Raw genomic sequence first — 17,615 nt, 5'->3', positions numbered from 1 at the left:
ATGACCCCCGTGACTCTCCTGTAACTCTGCCCGCTCCTCTGAGTGTGGGTGGATCCTCTGAATGTGATATCATTCCTGCAAGCAGGGAGGCTATTCCGTGACCCGCATTTAATCACACGAGCACAAAAGGGTTTTCTCCTGCTGGTGGCAGAAGGGGATATCAGAGACACTCAAACATTCAAAGCACAAGAAGGTCTGAATGCACGCTTGCTATTTGGAGGTGGAAGAGGCCACATGATAAGGAATGCCGGTGGCCTCTAGAAAATCGAGTAACCCCTGTCCGAGGTCAGCAAGGAAACAGGGACCTCAGACCCACAGCCACAAGCAACTGGATTCTGTCGAAAGCTGAACGGGTTTGGAAGTGATTCTTCCCCAGAAACTTCAGCTAAGAGCCCAGCCACACTGACAACGTTGATTGCAGCCTGGTGAGACCCTGCACAGAGGTGAGCCCACCCAGACTCTTGAACTCCATCACTAGGAGGGAGTGAACGGGTGTTGGTTTAAGCTGCTTAGTGTGTGGCAGTTCATCACACAGCAACAGAAAACTAAACTGGTAGGTGGTCTATCTGGTGCTGGGTTCTGACTTCTGAGAATAACTTCCTCTGAGAGAAAATCCCCACAGGCTGGGCTCTGGCCCAGCAGCATGGCTGGCCTGACTCACTGCAGCGTGCTCTGTGGACACCACATGGCAGGAGTACTGTGGTCCACGAGAGGGAGCTAAGCAAGATGCTGCCCTTCCAGAGCTGGCAGCTGCAGCGTGTTTAGCCATGAAGGGTTAGAAAGTTCCTCTCTCTCAGGCTGGAGATCCATTTGACGGTGCCACAAAGCAAGAGTCCACCAAAATAAGGAGACCTAAGATGTCCTGGCCAGAGGCCTGTGCATGGCACAGAGCAGAGCCCGAGACCGAGCCCACCAGCTCGGACAAGGTTACCTTCTTGCGCGGCCGAAGCTTGTCCCGCCATTCCTTCAGGTTCTGATTATGGCTCTCATCCAGCGCCTTCAGCTTCTGGGTTTCATGCTCTACCAGGAGGTGGCACTTCTCATTCTGGAACAAATTCCAGGCAGAACAGGTGAGAAATCAGAAGACACAGGCCCTGAAGACTGAGACACACCTCATGCTGTGGCCACGAGGGCACCAGCATCGTTCATTTATTATTTCTTCTTCTTGACTATAAATCCCATTTATTCAAACTCTATATGTAAATCACACGCACCAAGAAGTGCCTGGAGGAATAGTCCAGAATATGTTAATAGTTCTTATTAACTCTGTGGTGGGGATGTGTGGTAAATTTTCAACTTTCTGTGAGGATACAGCAAGAAGGCAGCTGTCCACAAGCCAGGAAGGGAGCCCTCACCAGAACCCAACCATGCTGGTGCCCTGATCTCAGACTTCCAGCCTCCAGAACTGTGAGAAAGAAGTTTCTGTTTTTTAAAGCATCATGGAACTTTGTTATGGTAGCCTGAGCTAAGATACTCTGTAAGTATCACATATAATTTCCTCAGGGAAATCTGTGGCAAAGAATGAGGGTCACTGACATGGGTGAGACTCTTCCAACCTCACTGTTCTTTCTCTGATGTAAGTTATCTGCTTTATAAAATGTAAATCTCTCATAGGCAGCAGTGACAAGTCCCTGTTGATTTCTTGCAGGGAATCAGTCTTGTCATGAAGAGCTTATAAAGCAGGGGGGAAATGCCTTTATCCAGATACCACGACCCTACTGGGTTGGGAAAGTAGAATCCTTTGGGAGATTTTCATTTTGGGTTTCATGCTAGAGGCTTCCGGGAGTTGAGAACTTGGCTGAGTGAGAAGTAATACTCCCAGCAGCGCTGGGTTCCTGTGGCCTGCCAGGAGCTGTGCTCGGCACTTCATATGGGCTCTCCCAGTGCTCACAGAAACCCGAGGCAGGGATAGGAAAACAGATGCAGAAGGTGAATGGCTTGGTCAAAAGTCACACAGTGACAATCAGCAGAGCCCTGCCGGGCAGGCCTCAACACCTGGAATGTTTCCTCCACACCTCCCTGCCTCTCCAGAAAATGCCCGATGAGTCCAACAGCCTGAGTAGTTCCTGAGGTTCGAATCGGCCCCGTCCCCACAAGGGGGCTTCAAGTACCAGCTCCTGGGGCCAGGACCCTCAAGCGTGGGGCAAACCCAGGGGCCAGGAAGCTTGAAGAGGTCAGGAATTACCACAGGAAAAGCAGCCCACAAGGGGCTCGGCCACACCCCGACCACCTTTGCCCAAAACACAGTGATGACGCAGAAACCCTGCAGCAGCCCACTGCCAGCTCCGCCGCTTCACTCACAAGGCCTTGCCCCAATCCTGTGCAGCAGGAAGGGTCATCCCCACACCCATTTCAGGGCTGTGAGAGCTTTGGCTGAGGAGGGTCATGGGATTTGGCCAACCTCACACAGCTCTAGAGCAGCATGGCAGGACTGGAACCTGTCCACCCCGGGCCTGTCTGACAAGGACTGTTCCCTGCTGTGAAGTTTCTGGCCCCCTGAGAGCTGATGGCCTTGGGGAAACTGAGGCAGCCTGGGGCAGGGGCAGGCAGGGCGGTACCTGCAGCTGCTGCAGCTCGCTCATGTTGCTCTCGCACTGCGCCAGCATGTCCCGCATCTGGTTCTCGTGTTTCTGCTGCTGCTGCAGCCGCTCCGACTTCTGCCTCTTCTCCTCCTGCTGGGAGAACTGCACCAGAGAGAGGTGGCTGCCTCAGAGCGCCAGGGCCTGGCTGGTTGGGTAGGGAGCCCACCTCAGCCCTGGCCCAGGGAGACCCGTCAGGGGGACCGGTCTGTGCACAGCCCCAGTACCCAGCACCACCTGTGCCCGTGCTAAGTCCTCACCCTGAGCTGAGACCCAGCCCCTGCCCTCGAGGAGCCCCCAGGCTGGTGGGGACACGAAACTGTAATTGACACATGCCAGGAAAGTGTGTGTACCAGGCAGGAATCACAAGGGCCCACGTGCCCGAGCCACAAGGGCAACACAGGATGTGGGGAAGCTGGCCAAATAAAAGCGTGGGAGTGCGGAAGGGAAGGGCGCAGGAGAATCAGCAACACAGCACCAAGCTCCCTCTGTCGACACACAGAGGTGAATTCACCATGAGGCCGACGAAGCTTCCAGGGCACGCCTGGCGACTCACACACCCCCTCCCAAGACCTTACGGCGAGCAGGTCAGGGTGCATCTTTCTTTCTTTTTTTTTTTTTTTTTTTTTTGAGACAGAGTCTTGCTCTGTCGCCCAGGCTGAAGTGCAGTGGCCGGATCTCGGCTCACTGCAAGCTCCACCTCCCAGGTTTACGCCATTCTCCTGCCTCAGCCTCCCAAGTAGCTGGGACTACAGGCGCCCGCCATGTTGCCCGGCTAGTTTTTTGTATTTTTAGTAGAGACGGGGTTTCACCGTGTTAGCCAGGATGGTCTCGATCTCCTGACCTCGTGATCCACCTGTCTCGGCCTCCCAAAGTGCTGGGATTACAGGGTTGAGCCACCGCGCCCGGCCTTCTTTTTTTTTTTAAGATAGAGTCTCGCTCTGTCACTCAGGCTGCAGTGCAATGGTGCAATCTCGGCTCACTGCAGCCTTCCAAGCCGTTCTCCTCCCTCAGCCTCCTGAGTAGCTGCGATTACAGGCACGTACCACCATGTCCAGCTAGTTTTTGTATTTAGTAGAGACAGGGTTTCACCATGTTGGCCAGACAGGTCTTGAACTCCTGAACTCAGGGGATCCCCCTGCCTCAGCCTCCCAAAGTGCTGGGTTTACAGGCATGAGTCACCGCGCCCAGCCTTTTTATTTTGAGACACAGTCTTGCTCTGTTGCCCAGGCTGGAGTGCAGTGGCTCAATCTCGGTTCACTGCAACCTCCGCCTCCCAGGCTCAAGCGATTCTCCCATCTCGGCCTTCCAAGTAGCCAACACACCTGGCTAATTTTATTATTATTATTATTTGTAGAGATGGGGTTTTGCTATGTTGCCCGGGCTGGTCTCAAACACCTGGGCTCAAGTGACCCACTCACCTCGGCCTCTCAAAGTGTTGGGTTTACAGACGTGAGCCAGCCTGCATCTTGTTTCATATTCTCCAAAATCGTGTAAGGCCCAGGCCCCACCAAACCTGGCCCTGCCTGCACCCCAGCACCCTGGCAGACCCCGCAGGCCCGGCCCCCACCTGCTTGATCTTCTCGCGCTGCTCGGCTGCGCTGCCCCCGCCGTTGATGTGGAGGCTCTTCTTGTACATGGCCATGCGCGTCTTGCCCTCACTCCTCTGGATCTTGGGCAGCCGCGCCTTTTCCTGCTGCTGCCGCACCTTCAGCTGTTCTATCATGCGTTGGTTGTAGCGCTGCATCTGCTCCCGCTCCTGGAGAGGAATATCCAGGGGGGCTGGGGTCAGCTGCACTCCGGACTTGGAGTGTGGACACAGGCTAAAGCTCCCCACACTCCACTTAGGGGCCCAGGACCAACACGGCCCACGATGTTCAACAGAGCAAGGCTTCTGTTATTTTGCTTTTACGCTAATAACATTTTTTTTGTTCTCACTTTAAAAATTCTTGTTAATAATATCTTGGATTCTTACCTTCTAAATGCCTTTTCATCTCATCAATGATGGCATGCCATCATTAGCTAATATCTCAAAGCAAAATGTACACAAAAGGGGATGGTTTCTCATTAGTGATGGCAGATGTGAATTTATATTTTTAAAAACCCTGATACATTTGAATTTGTTCCTTCCCCTAACACCTATTTGTATTTCAAAGCTCAGCATAGGTATCACCTCCTCCAAGAAGCCTTCCCTGATTTCTTCACCTGGTTGGGTAGCCTTATTCTGAACTCCCATGGCCCTATACTGACTTCCATCACTGCATTTAGATAAGAAACTGGAATTATACACAGTTGCTGTGCATCCACTGCATCCAGACCTCGGTTTGTCTGTCACTGTCCCACTATGAAGGCTGAACTGAGACAGACAATTCCTGCAGGAGAGGGTGCTTTGGCCACACAGATCAGGGGCCCTCACCAGCTCTGGGGAGTTCAGGGAAGGCTTCCCGGCAGAGGTGGTGTTTAAGTGGAGACCTAAAAGTATTCTGAGGGAATGCACAAGAAAGAGAGAAACAAAGAGAAAATGGAAAGGGAGGACAAGAAGAGGGAAAAGAGAAGAAAGAGTAAAACAAAGACACACCGGGCGGGCGCGGTGGCTCACGCCTGTAATCCCGGCACTGTGGGAGGCCGAGGCGGGCAGATCACTTGAGGTCAGGGGTTTGAGACCAGCCTGGCCAACAAGGTTAAGCACAACTCTACTAAAAAAAAATATACAAAAATTAGCCGGGCATGGTGGTAAGCACCTGTAATCCCAGCTACTTGGGAAGCTGAGGCAGGAGAATCGCTTGAACCCCAGAGGCGGAGGTTGCAGTGAGCTTAGATGGCGCCACTGCACTCCAGCCTGAGCAACAGAGCAAGACTCCATCTCAAAAAAGAAGAAAAAAAAAAAGACACACACAGCAAGTAACAGAGTCAGCGAGGGAGCTGCTTAGGCCATCGGCTTCCCTGCATGGTTTGCCCTATTCCTGGTCCCTTGAGCTGAAGCAGGGGGGAGAACCTCTTGGGGCCTCACTGCAGCCAGCCCTGGGTCCTCTTGGGGGCACTTGTCATCCAAAGTGTGCACCCAAGACGTGCCCCACCACATCCAGCCTCACGGCTCTCCCAGATTGGCCGGGCAGCAGACCCGAGCCCTGTGCCGCCGGCAGCCTCACCTTCTCATGCTTGCGCAGCAGCTCGTGCCGCTGGAGGAAGTACTGGTCTTTGAGCTGCTGCTTCACCAGCTGGTGCCTCTCCTGCAGCTGGTGCTCCTCCATCTCCCACAGGGCCGCTTCCCGGTCTGCGGAGGACATGCCACACACCTGGTGAGGTGCTGACATCCAGAGACCCGACAGGCCCTCTGCCCCGCCTCTGCCTGGCCTCCTCATGCTGGAGGTCACCGACCTGCTAGGCTCAGGAATCGCCACATGTGCTACCTCATTAGACCATGTTGGCTGACCTGAGCTGAGGCCTAGAAACTTCCTTTAAACCTAAGGAATGATAGCTCCCAGCAGCATGGTAGAGCAGGAAGTGCTCAAAGTCAGGAGCCAGAGAAACTGCAGATACAGGCTGGAACCCAGCTCCATTGGTGGGATTAGGAATGGAGAGGTTCTCGCGGCCGGGCGCGGTGGTTCAAGCCTGTAATCCCAGCACTTTGTGAGGCAGAGACGGGCGGATCACGAGGTCAGGAGATTGAGACCATCCTGGCTAACACGGTGAAACCCCATCTCTACTAAAAAAAAATACAAAAAACCTAGCCGGGCGAGGTGGCGGGCGCCTATAGTCCCAGCTACTCGGGAGGCTGAGGCAGGAGAATGGCGTGAACCCGGGAGGCGGAGCTTGCAGTGAGCCGAGATCCGGCCACCGCACTCCAGCCTGGGCGACAGAGTGAGACTCCGTCTCAAAAAAAAAAAAAAGGAATGGAGAGGTTTTCCAGGCATCAGCTGCCATCTCCGCCAGATGGACACAGCTATACTATGGAGGGAGGGGACATCCTTGGGAGACACTTTGAAGTGCAATCCACACTGCAACTCTACTTTCCTGATGCGCACGTGGGAAGGGCTCAGATGCAGACCCCACGAAGAAGACAGAATGGCCTCTTGTCACTATTTCCTCCTTTGAAAAATGGGTGAGAGCCTCTTGTCCCCTGTATGTCCCATGCATGTGTTATGCAGACAATGGTATCTGGCATCTTATCACTGGAGGTCTATTAATCCACCCTTGTGCACAGCACCCGGGTGCGGACCTGGAGTCAAAGGGAGAATCTCATGCCCTTCGAGACAGGAGACTATGCTTGGCTCAGTGCGAATGTTGTTTATTTCACTGCATTTCTGTTCCGTGCCAAATGGTATCTGCTTTTGGTATATCAGAATAGTGATTCTGGCTCCACCCCAAAATCAGAACCACAGTTCCGTAAATAGGGCGGTTCTTACCAATATCATGCGATAGGAAAAGGAAGTGAGGGCTTTTCTCAAAACAACTGTGTTCTATTCAGAATATCGAAAACTCAAGAAGCCCGTTTTGCTGATCCACACCCATTAATAAGAGGTTTATGTGGCTTAACTGCACTGGTCATCCAAGGCCTGGAGGCGGCCTGTTTTATAAGCGAGCCAAAAATGGCCCTGGGATATGGCCTCATGTTGTTTACTTCCTCACAGCAGGCCCGGACCGCCAAAAGTCCACAGGCACCAAACTCAAATGTACACCCATCCTCTGTTACTTCTAAAATAAGGTATGTACGGCCAGGCACAGCGGCTCACGCCTATAGACCGAGCATTTTGGGAGGCTGAGGTGGGTAGATTGCTTGAGCCCAGGAACTTGAGACCAGCCTGGGCAAAATGGCGAAACCCTGTCTCTACTAAAAATACAAAAATTAGCTGGGTGTGGTGGCGTGCACCTGTAATCACAGCTACTCAGAAGCCTAAGGCACGAGAAGCGCTTGAACAGGGGAGGCAGAGGCTGCAGTGAGCCAGTATTGTGCCACTGCACTCCAGCATGGGTGACAGAGTGAGACTTGGTCTCAAAAAACAAAAACAAAAACAAAACCCATGTATATAGCTACAGAAAAAAGCTCAAACAGGGCCAGGCATGGTGGCTCACACCTGTAATCCTAGCACTTTGGGACACCGAGGCAGGCAGATCACGAGGTCAGGAGATCGAGACCATCCTGGCTAACATGGGGAAACCCCGTCTCTACTAAAAATACATAAAAAAGTTAGCTGGGCATGGTGGCGGGTGCCTGTAGTCCCAGCTACTCGGGAGGCTGAGGCAGGAGAATGGCACGGTGACTCACACCTGTAATCCCAGCACTTTGGGAAGCCAAGGGGGGTGGATTACTTGAGGTCAGGAGTTCAAGACCAGCCTGGCCAACATGGTGAAACCCCATCTCTACTAAAAATATAAAAACTTAGCCGGATGTGGTGGCGCAAACCTGTAATCATCCCAGCTATGAAGGAGGCTGAGACAGAAGAACTGCTTGAACCTGGGAGGTGGAGGTTGCAGTGAGCCAAGATTGTGCCACTGCACTCCAGCCTGGATGACACAGTGAGACTCCATCTCCAAAAAAAAAAAAAAAAAAAAAAAAAGGTTCAAACCAAGCAGATATTTAGCCATTTGGAGCCTGCCTACTTTGCATACCGCATGAAACTGCACCTAACACCTGCTAGCCATACAGAAAAGAGACCCAAAGGCTCCAGAAAGACCCCAAGTCACCGCTGCCCTTTGCAGTTTTCTGACCTAGAGACGCCCCATCTGAGCTCCCCACACTGGACGACATCATCTAGACATGTGAGCCCCCTCTCAGGTCCCCTTCTTGCCCAAGAGTTCCTTTGCCTTCTTCCCCTGCTGGATGGTGGCCCGCACTGTCATCTCTAGAAGGCTCATTCTGTAAGGGACCCCCTCAGCGTGTAAACCTGTCAAAATGCCCCCCAAGCAAAGCTGCTTGTATGCTACTGCCATCTTGTGGTCATTTATTTTTTTCTCAATCAGCCCTGAAATGCCCAGCTTCCTGATATTGTCATCCAAGGCCCAGCTCTATCACCCATTAACTGTGCAACCTCAGTGCTACGATCTGAACGTTTCCATCCCCTCCAAATGTATATGTTGAAATCTTAACCTCTGAGGTGAGGGTATTAGGAGGTGGGGTCTTTTGGGAGGTGATTAGGTCATGAGGGTGGAGCCCTCGTGAATGGAATTAGTGCCTTTTTATTAATAAAAGAGACCCCAGGCCGGGCACATTGGCTTATGCCTGTAATCCCAGCACTTTGGGAGGCCGAGGCAGGCAGATCACTTGAGCCCAGGACTTTGAGACCAGCCTGGACAACACAGAAGACCTCATTTATACAAAAAACACAAAAATTAGCCAAGTATGGTAGCACATGCCTGTAGTCCCAGCTACCTGGGAGGCTGAGGTGGGAGGACTGCTTGAGCCTCAGAGGCAGAGGTCACAGTGAGCCACGACTGTGCCACTGTACTCCAGCCTTGGCCACAGAGCAAGACCCTGTCTCAAAACAAAACAAAACAAAACAAAACAAAACAAAACAAAAAAAACAAAACACTACAAAACCCCAAAAACCCAGAGACCCCAGAGCCGGTCTCCCTCCGCTCTGCTGTGTGAGGATACAGCGGGGAGCCAGAGACCCCAGAGCCAGTCTCCCTCCGCTGTGTGAGGATACAGCGGGGAGTCAGGGACCCCAGAGCCCGTCCCCTCTGCCGTGTGAGGAGACAGCGAGGAGCCAGGGACCCCAGAGCCCGTCCCCTCCGCCGTGTGAGGAGACAGCGAGGAGCCAGGGACCCCAGAGCCCGTCCCCTCCGCCGTGTGAGGAGACAGCGAGGAGCCAGGGACCCCAGAGCCCGTCCCCTCCGCCGTGTGAGGAGACAGCGAGGAGCCAGGGACCCCAGAGCCCGTCCCCTCCGCCGTGTGAGGAGACAGCGAGGAGCCAGGGACCCCAGAGCCCGTCCCCTCCGCTGTGTGAGGAGACAGCGAGGAGCCAGGGACCCCAGAGCCCGTCCCCTCCGCTGTGTGAGGAGACAGCGAGGAGCCAGGGACCCCAGAGCCCGTCCCCTCCGCTGTGTGAGGAGACAGCGAGGAGCCAGGGACCCCAGAGCCCATCCCCCTCTGCTGTGTGAGGAGACGGCGAGGAGCCAGGGACCCCAGAGCCGGTCCCCCTGCGCCGTGTGAGGAGACGGCGAGGAGGTGCCACCTATGAAGCAGAGAGTAAGCCCGCCCCAGACCACACATGTGCTGGCACCTTGACTGCGGATTTCCCAGCCTCCAGAAGTGTGAGAAACGAACGTCTGTTGTTGATAAGCCACCCAGTCAGTGGTATTTTGTTAGAGCAGCTGAATGAACTAAGATACTTGGCCAAAGAATAGTAACTCTCCAGGCCTGTTTCCTCATCTACAGAAATGGGGATAACCCAGGCCCTGCCCCACAGTGTTAGGTGAGGATTCGGTGAGATAAAGGTGGAAAAATGGACTGGCACGTGGCCTGGCAGACTGGTTGCTCAGTCCCTGCCAAGCTGTCTCCACCTCCCATAAACCCAGCTCACTGATTAACCTACTCTATGCCTGTTCCTTTCTCCTCTTGACTTCTGGAATAATGTCAAACAGTCTTGTTTGACAAGGTATCCTTGCCTCGTTCCTTACTTCAGTGGGGGTTTTCCCCAGGTTTCACCATGAAGGATGATGTTTAGTTGTGGGGATGGAGAAGGACTGAGAGGTTTCTCTTGCCCACCCCACTTCCCAGGGCTGGGATGTCCACAGCGACTCTGGGCCAAGACAGCGCTGCCACTCGCACGCCCCCACCTCGAAGCAGCTCCTGCTTCTTCATGAGGCACTCGCGCTCCTTGCCACAGATCTCCCGCCTGTTGTCGGTGGTGAGCCTCTTCATGGCCAGCTCCAGGTCCTCCTTCTGCTTGGCTACAAAGTCCCGGTCCTGTGGGGAGAGAGGAGGACAGGCCTTTATCCAGAGCTGGCTTGGGCACCTCAATATCTCTTCCTATTATGGAAGAAAAGCCTGCGTGATCAGAGAAGAAAATTCAGAAACAGAAAAGAAACTGGTGGAGCGGAAATTTAAGAGAGACTTAGAGACACATCAACCAATTTCAACACGTGGGCTTCATCTGGATCCTGGATCAAAGAACAATTTTTTTTTTTTTTTTTTTGAGACCGAGTCTTGGTCTATCACCAGGGCTGGAGTGCGGTGGCACCATCTCGGCTCACTGCAATCTCCGCCTCCCAGGTTCAAGTGATTCTCCTGCCTCAGCCTCCTGAGTAGCTGGGATTACAGGCGTGCACCACCACACCTGGCTAATTTTTGTATTTTTAGTAGAGACGGGGTTTCACCATGTTCGCCAGACTGGTCTCGAACTCCTGACCTCGTGATCTGCCTGCCTCAGCCTCCCAAAGTGCTGGGATTACAGGCTGAGCCACTGTGCCTGGCCAATGTTTTTTTTTTTTTTTTTAAGGATGACATTCATGAAACAATTGGAAACTGGACTACTGACAATATTATGTTGTTCAGCAATTATGGTTGAATTTGCTAGGTGTGTTTATGATATGGTAGTTATTTCTCTGATGTTTGACAGGTAAAATAATACAATGTCTGGGATTTGATTAAAAATAATACCTTGGGGTCAGGGAGTGAATGAGTGGACATGAGGTGATATTACTGAGATTAGGTGATAGGTATATGGTAGTTCATTATGCCATTATACCTATGCCTATGTTTCTTTTCTTTTCTTTCTTATATTTATTTATTTATTTTTTTTTTTTGAGAGAGAGAGAGTCTCGCTCTGTCACCCAGGCTGGAGTGCAATGGCATGATCTCGACTCACTGCAACATTGGCCTCCCAGGTTCAAGTGATTCTCCCATCTCAGCTTCCTGAGTAGCTGGGACTACAGGTGCGCACTACCACGCCCGGCTAACTTTTGTATTTTTAGTAGAGATGGGGTTTCACCATGTTGGCCAGGCTGGTCTTGAATTCCTGGCCTCAAGTGATCTGCCCACCTTGGCCTCCCTCTTCCTATGTTTTTAATTTTCCATAATAAAGAGAAAAAAAATTAAAATAAAAAAATTTAGAAACCACAGAATTAGTAAAACTCTCCACTTTATCCTATCACCCAGAGTTGGCAACTGTGGTATGTCTATACAAGTGTATCTATAGCTATTGTTATTGTTGTGTTACAGAAATTATTAAAAATGGTTCAAAGAGATTATGTGAGCACCCAAGTTCACAGCAGCATTATTCACAATAGTCAAGGGATGAAAACAGCCCACGTGTCCGTCCACAGATAAATGGATAAACATCATGTGTTATATCCATCCAATGGAATATTATTCAGCCTTAAAAAGGAAGGAAATTCTGACACATGCAACAACATGGATGAACCCTGAGGACATTACACTAAGTGAAATAAGCCAGTCACAAAACGGCAAATATCCTATGATTCCACTTATATGAAGTACCTAGAATAGTCAAATTCCTAGCGAAAGCAGAATAAAGTTAGCAAGGGTTGAAGGGGAAGAAACGGAGAGTTACGGTTTCATGGGTGCAGAGTTTCAGTTTTACAAGATGAGAGAGTTCTAGGGATAGATGTTGGTGGTAACGGCCGCACAGTGAGAACGTGCTTAACACCACTATGTTGTACACTTAATAATGGGAAAGATGGTAAATTTTATGTTATGACTATTTTACCACAATTTTAAACAATTATTTTAAAAAATCTTTCCATGTTATAATGTGATCTTCTGGCCAGGCGCAGTGGCTCACGCCTGTAATCCCAGCACGCCGGGAGGCTGAGGCAGGCGGATCACCTGAGGTCAGGAGTTCGAGACTAGCCTGGCCAACATGGTGAAACCCCGTCTCTACTAAAAATACAAAAATTAGCCAGGTGTGGTGGCGAGCGCCTGTAGTCCCAGCTACTTGGGAGGCTGAGGCAGGAGAATTGCTTGAACCCTGGAGGCAGAGGTTGCAGTGAGCTGAGATTGTGCCACCACACTCCAGCCTGGGCAACAGAGTGAGACTCCATCTCAAAACAAAAAAAAACAAAAAAAACAAAAAAACACTGTGATGAAACTCCCACTTTTGAAACTCCATGTCAAATAAATAAATAAATGTGATCTTCTATCATATGTGTTTCAATGGCTGAAAAATTTCATGCTATGGATGTTATTTATCCAATAAACACCATGGTGTTTCCAGGTGTTATGTATTTTTAAAGTAGTGCTACTTCATATTCTGGTAGTTAAGTGTTTGTGAACCTCTGTGATAACTCCTTCAGGATTTTTAGATTCCCTCAGGATTTCTAGAAATAGAAAATCCAAGCCAAAGGATGTGCGTATCTTCAAAGCTCTGCATGCAACTGCCTCCTCCAGGCCACACCATCTACTGTCCCTCTGCGTGGATGAGGGCCTGTGTGCCCCGCCTCACCAGTCCGCAGTCTCTTCCTAATCGCGCTGTAACGGGACAGCTCATGGGGTGTTCCAGAGAGAACACAAGCTTGAGGCCTCGACCCCCTCCGCGACTGTGAACTTAGCAATGTCACCTCTCTCAGTCTTTGTTTCCTCTTCTGTGAATGGGAAAATGAACAGCTCCTACCATGGTAAGCTATGAACGCTGAACCAGGTAATACAGAAAGCATTTGTAAATGTGGATTCAAAGATTCTCTGCTTTGGAGGCTGAGGAAGCAGAACACACAAAGACCCCCTCGCGGGGAAAATGGGAGCATTCCGGCACGGGATGAAAAGAAGGCTGGGGAGGCCAGCCAGGGCACAGCAAAGAGGCAGCACTTATCTTAGGGACAATGCGGGAGCCACTGAAGGCTTTTAAGGCACAGGGCTGTTGGGGGAAGGGTGCTGTTATCAGACTTGGAATTCAAACTGCTCACACCTGCAGGCAGGAGAGAAGAAACTGCAGGGGAAAAACAGCAACAGGAAGCCTCGCTGGGAGGCCACTGGACAGTGGCTGGGGGGTCATGGAGATGGTGACAAGTTGATAGATCCAGAGACGGGAGATAAGAAATATACATACCATGCTTCAGGAGGTGATGAAGGACTAGAGGGAAAGGAGGGGTGAGGAATGATGGGCCAGAAAGGAAGGAAAATGGCACCCTTCAGAGCATGACAGGACCAGGTCTGGGACATCATGAGTTTGATGTCCTTTAGACTTAAAAGATGCCAAGAGGGCAGGGGAATATCCTGGGTTGGTCAAGGAGATGTGACTCACAAATAAATAACCCTAGAACAAGGTAGGAGGTGCTAAGGGTTTGGGAGGGTGGTCAATGTAAAGTGTTGGGGTATCCAGAGATGGAAGAGCTCACTTCCAGCTGGAGGCGAGGCAATCAAGGAAGGCTGCATGGAAGAGGGGATAATGCGGCCATGAAGGATGAGGCTAGATTTAGGTATTCAGAACAGGGTATTTGAGGGGCAGTGACTGGGCAAAGGCAAAGAGGGGGCCTGGTCACCATTCCAGGTCTCACACCAGTCCCTGCACTCCCCAGCTGAGGCCAGGGACTCACAAGAAGCTGCTTTTTCTGCGTATGCTCCTCCATCTTTTGCTTCATGCTCTCCTTCCGCTGCTGTCGGGGGAGCTTCTCCACCTCATTCTTCACCTGCAACAGACAGCAGAGAGGGGCTGGGTCAGGGTCGTCTCCATGCTTCCTGCAGTATATTCTTCAACCCAGAACTCCTGGGCCAGAGACTGAGGAAGAGGCTCAGCGTTGCAGGGGCCAGCACCCTATGTGGCTCCCACCAAACCCCCCTGAGCAGGTGCCTCGCACTGGCCTACTCCTGCCTGCTGCTGGTTTCAGCTTCCAACTCCCCTAGAGTGGGCAGGTGCAGTTTTCAGCTGCGTGGTATCCTCCCTCCTCTTCTGGTAACAGCGCCCGGCTTCCTGCAGGGCAGTGTTTCTCCACCTTTTTAAAAAATGATAGTCCCCACAGAAGTTCTTTTAGACATTTTTCCTAATCCGTCTCCCCCCATGAAATTAGTCCAACAGACAATACTGTCGATCTGATAAACCATTGTCACATCTCAGGTATTTGGCTTCCTTTGCAGTAATATTAGCCTGGCTGAGAATGCATATCTTTTGTTTTTTTGAGATGGAATCAAGCAATTCTCCCGCCTCAGCCTCCCAAGTAGCTGGGATTACAGGCATGCACCACCATACCTGGCTAATTTTTGTATTTATAGTAGAGATGGGGTTTCACCATGTTGGCCAGGCTGGTCTCAAACTCCTGACCTCAAGTGATCTGCCTGCCTTGGCCTCCCAAAGCGCAGGGATTACAGGCGTGTGCCACTGCGCCTGGCCGAGAATGCATACTTTAGTATCCCCCTTGTCAGTCCCTGAGGTCCAGGTGAACTGACACTCCTACCCCCACTGGCCCTGGGCTAAGCATCTGATCCAGGCTGGCCAAGCAGCACATTCCATGCCCTTAGCCTCAGGAACTGATTCAGAGAGAAGCACGTGACCCTCACCGGTCCAGTGCGAACTTTGGGACATTTGCTGGAACGACTGAAGGAAAGCTACCTGCTGTCCTCTGGGGTTGGTAAACTGGGGGGATGAAGGCCAAGGTGCGTCACCTTGTCAGCCCTGGAGGGGACTGCCTGAGATGAACTCGATGCAGGGAAGCAATGCTAAGAGAGGAGAAAGAAGAATTCCTGCCAACACTCCTGCCCTCCTGGCCAGACGCCAGCAAGTATTCTTTCGTCCTTCAGCCGGCTGGGATTGGGTTTCTGTCTTTTGTGACAGGAGGGAGAAGAGATCCATGACACTTCTCTCTAATGACCCCGGACTTCCTCAGACATTTCCTTCCCGAGAAACGCACACCTTTACCGGTGCCTAATAACCCAAAACCTGCACTGACAGAGGGGCTCTCAGGAGCATCTGATGGGGGAAAAGGCCTGCCTGTAATCAAAAAAAGAACATTCTGGGGAGTTCTGGCATGGTGAGGTAAGCCAAGACAGGCTGTGTCTCCTGATAATTACAGTGAAAACACTGCATCAAATATGAAAGTAACTACTTGAGGACTCTGAAAACCAAACAAAAGCAGGTGACATGAAGGGGAGTCCAAATTTGCAGACAAGACTGGTACAGGGGATAAGTTTCCTTTTTTTTTTTTTTCATCCTTTTGCTCTCCTGGCTTTGCACCAATCCTAGACCTGCCCAGTGGTGCAGTAGAAAAGCTGGCTAAAACTCCATAAGAAACCTTGTATTTCTGGCCAGAGAACCAGGAAAAGAGGCCTGCGGAGTCCAGTGAGTATGGGATGAATCCCAAAGAGAAAGGCACAGAAGGCCAGGCGTAGTGGCTCACACCTGTATTCCCAGCACTTTGGGAGGCCAAGGAAGGTGGATCACTTGAGGTCAGGAGTTCAAGACCAGCTTGGGCAACATGGTGAAACCCCATCTCTACTAAAAATATAAAAATTAGCCGGGCGTGGTGGTGCGTGCCTGTAATCTCAGCTCCTCGAGGAGGAGGCATGAGAATCACTTGAACTGAGGAGGCGGAGTCTGCAGTGAGCCGAGATCGCACCACTGAACTCCAGCCTGAATGACAGAGCGAGACTCCGTCTCAAAAAAAAAGAGAAGAGCACAGGAAAAGGGAAATTCCTAATTCTGTGTGTAAACACAGAGATTCACCCCTGAGCTAAGCATGAGTGAGACAGGTGCCAAGCAGTATAGCAAAAAACCAAAGAAGAAAAGACCTAACTAAACTAAGACTGAAACCACTACCCACAGAAGATCAGACAGAACCTGTGGTCTACAGGGTTTCCTGTTAAACAAAAAACATCCACATTCTCCAAAAGATTATAATACAGACCCACAGTCTACAGAACATAACACTAAAATATCAAGGATAGCCAGGCACGATGGCTCACCTGTAATCCCAGCACTCTGGTAGGCTGGGTGGATCACCTGAGCTCAGGAATTCGAGACCAACCTGGGCAACGTGGCAAAACCCCATCTCTACAGAAAATATTAATACAAAAAACTAGCTGGGTGTGGTGCCAGTGTACCTGTAGTCTCAGCTACTCAGGAGGCTGAAGTGGGAGGGTCACTTTAGCCCAGGAGCTTGAGGCTGCAGTGGGCTGTGACTGCACCACTGCACTCCAGCCTGGGCAACAGAGCAAGAAGCAAGACCCTGTCACTAAATAAATAAATAAATAAATAAATAGAATAAAATGTCAAGGAAAGAATAAAAAATTACTCTGCATACAAAGAACCAGGAAATAGAACCAGTTTTCAAAGAAAAAGACAATCAGTAGATATCAGCTCTGGGTGATACAGATGTTGACACAAAGAAACTTCAAAGCAGCTACTATAACTATACTCCATGAGGTAAAGCCCTTTAATATTTCAAATATGGAAAGATGAAAGTTCACGGCACAGAAAAACCATTTTATTTATTTTTTTTTGAGACAGGGTCTTGCTTTGTTGCCCAGCCTAGAATGCAATGGTGCGATCTCCGCTCACTGCAACCTCCACCTCCTGGGCTCAAGTGATTCTCCAGTCTCAGCCTCCAGAATAACTGGGATTACAGGTACCCAGTTATTTGGGTGCCTGGCTAATTTATGTATTTTTAGTAGAGACGGGGTTTCCCCATGTTGGCCAGGCTGGTCTTGAACTCCTGACCTGAAGTGATCCACCCGCCTTGGCCTCCCAAAGTGCTGGGATTACAGGCGTGAGCCACCATGCCCAGCCAGAAAAACTATTTTTAAAAAATTGAAAAATTTAAAACTAAACAATAGAATGTCTGAGATTAAAATAAAACAATAGCAGAATGGTGATCACAGAGGAGGGTCATTAATTTGAAGACTAATTAATAAAGATTATATAATCTGAATGACAGAGAAGAAGAAAGATGAAAAAGATGAAGGTTTCAGGGACTTATGGGAAAATTATCAAAAGCTCAATGAAACCCAAACAGGTTAAATTAAAAGAAAACCACCCTCATATATATCATAATAAAACTTGAAAACCAGACTAAAAAAATTCAGGAGGGTATTTAAGAGAAATGTGACATAATAACACAGGAAAACCATGACTCCAGTGACCATGGATT

The 17,615-nt window shown here is 50.5% G+C and overlaps 1 protein-coding gene across 1 annotated transcript in view; it reads right to left on the bottom strand.

The window, feature by feature from the left end:
• STK10 (serine/threonine kinase 10) overlaps nucleotides 1-17,615 on the bottom strand; it is a 151,164-nt gene that overhangs the window by 9,282 nt on the left and 124,267 nt on the right. Inside the window, exons 13-18 of the mRNA XM_038010405.2 lie at nucleotides 14,073-14,165; nucleotides 10,359-10,488; nucleotides 5,729-5,853; nucleotides 4,150-4,338; nucleotides 2,559-2,684; nucleotides 932-1,045 (exon numbers count right to left, since the gene is read on the bottom strand). Coding sequence (XP_037866333.2) covers nucleotides 932-1,045; nucleotides 2,559-2,684; nucleotides 4,150-4,338; nucleotides 5,729-5,853; nucleotides 10,359-10,488; nucleotides 14,073-14,165 — 777 coding nt within the window. The remainder of the gene's footprint in view (nucleotides 1-931; nucleotides 1,046-2,558; nucleotides 2,685-4,149; nucleotides 4,339-5,728; nucleotides 5,854-10,358; nucleotides 10,489-14,072; nucleotides 14,166-17,615) is intronic.

The sequence above is a fragment of the Chlorocebus sabaeus genome, chromosome 23 (genome assembly GCF_047675955.1).
Source record: "Chlorocebus sabaeus isolate Y175 chromosome 23, mChlSab1.0.hap1, whole genome shotgun sequence".
Lineage (NCBI taxonomy): Eukaryota > Metazoa > Chordata > Mammalia > Primates > Cercopithecidae > Chlorocebus > Chlorocebus sabaeus.
The sequence above is the reverse complement of the archived record's forward strand: the minus strand, read 5'-3'. Positions and strand labels throughout refer to the sequence as shown.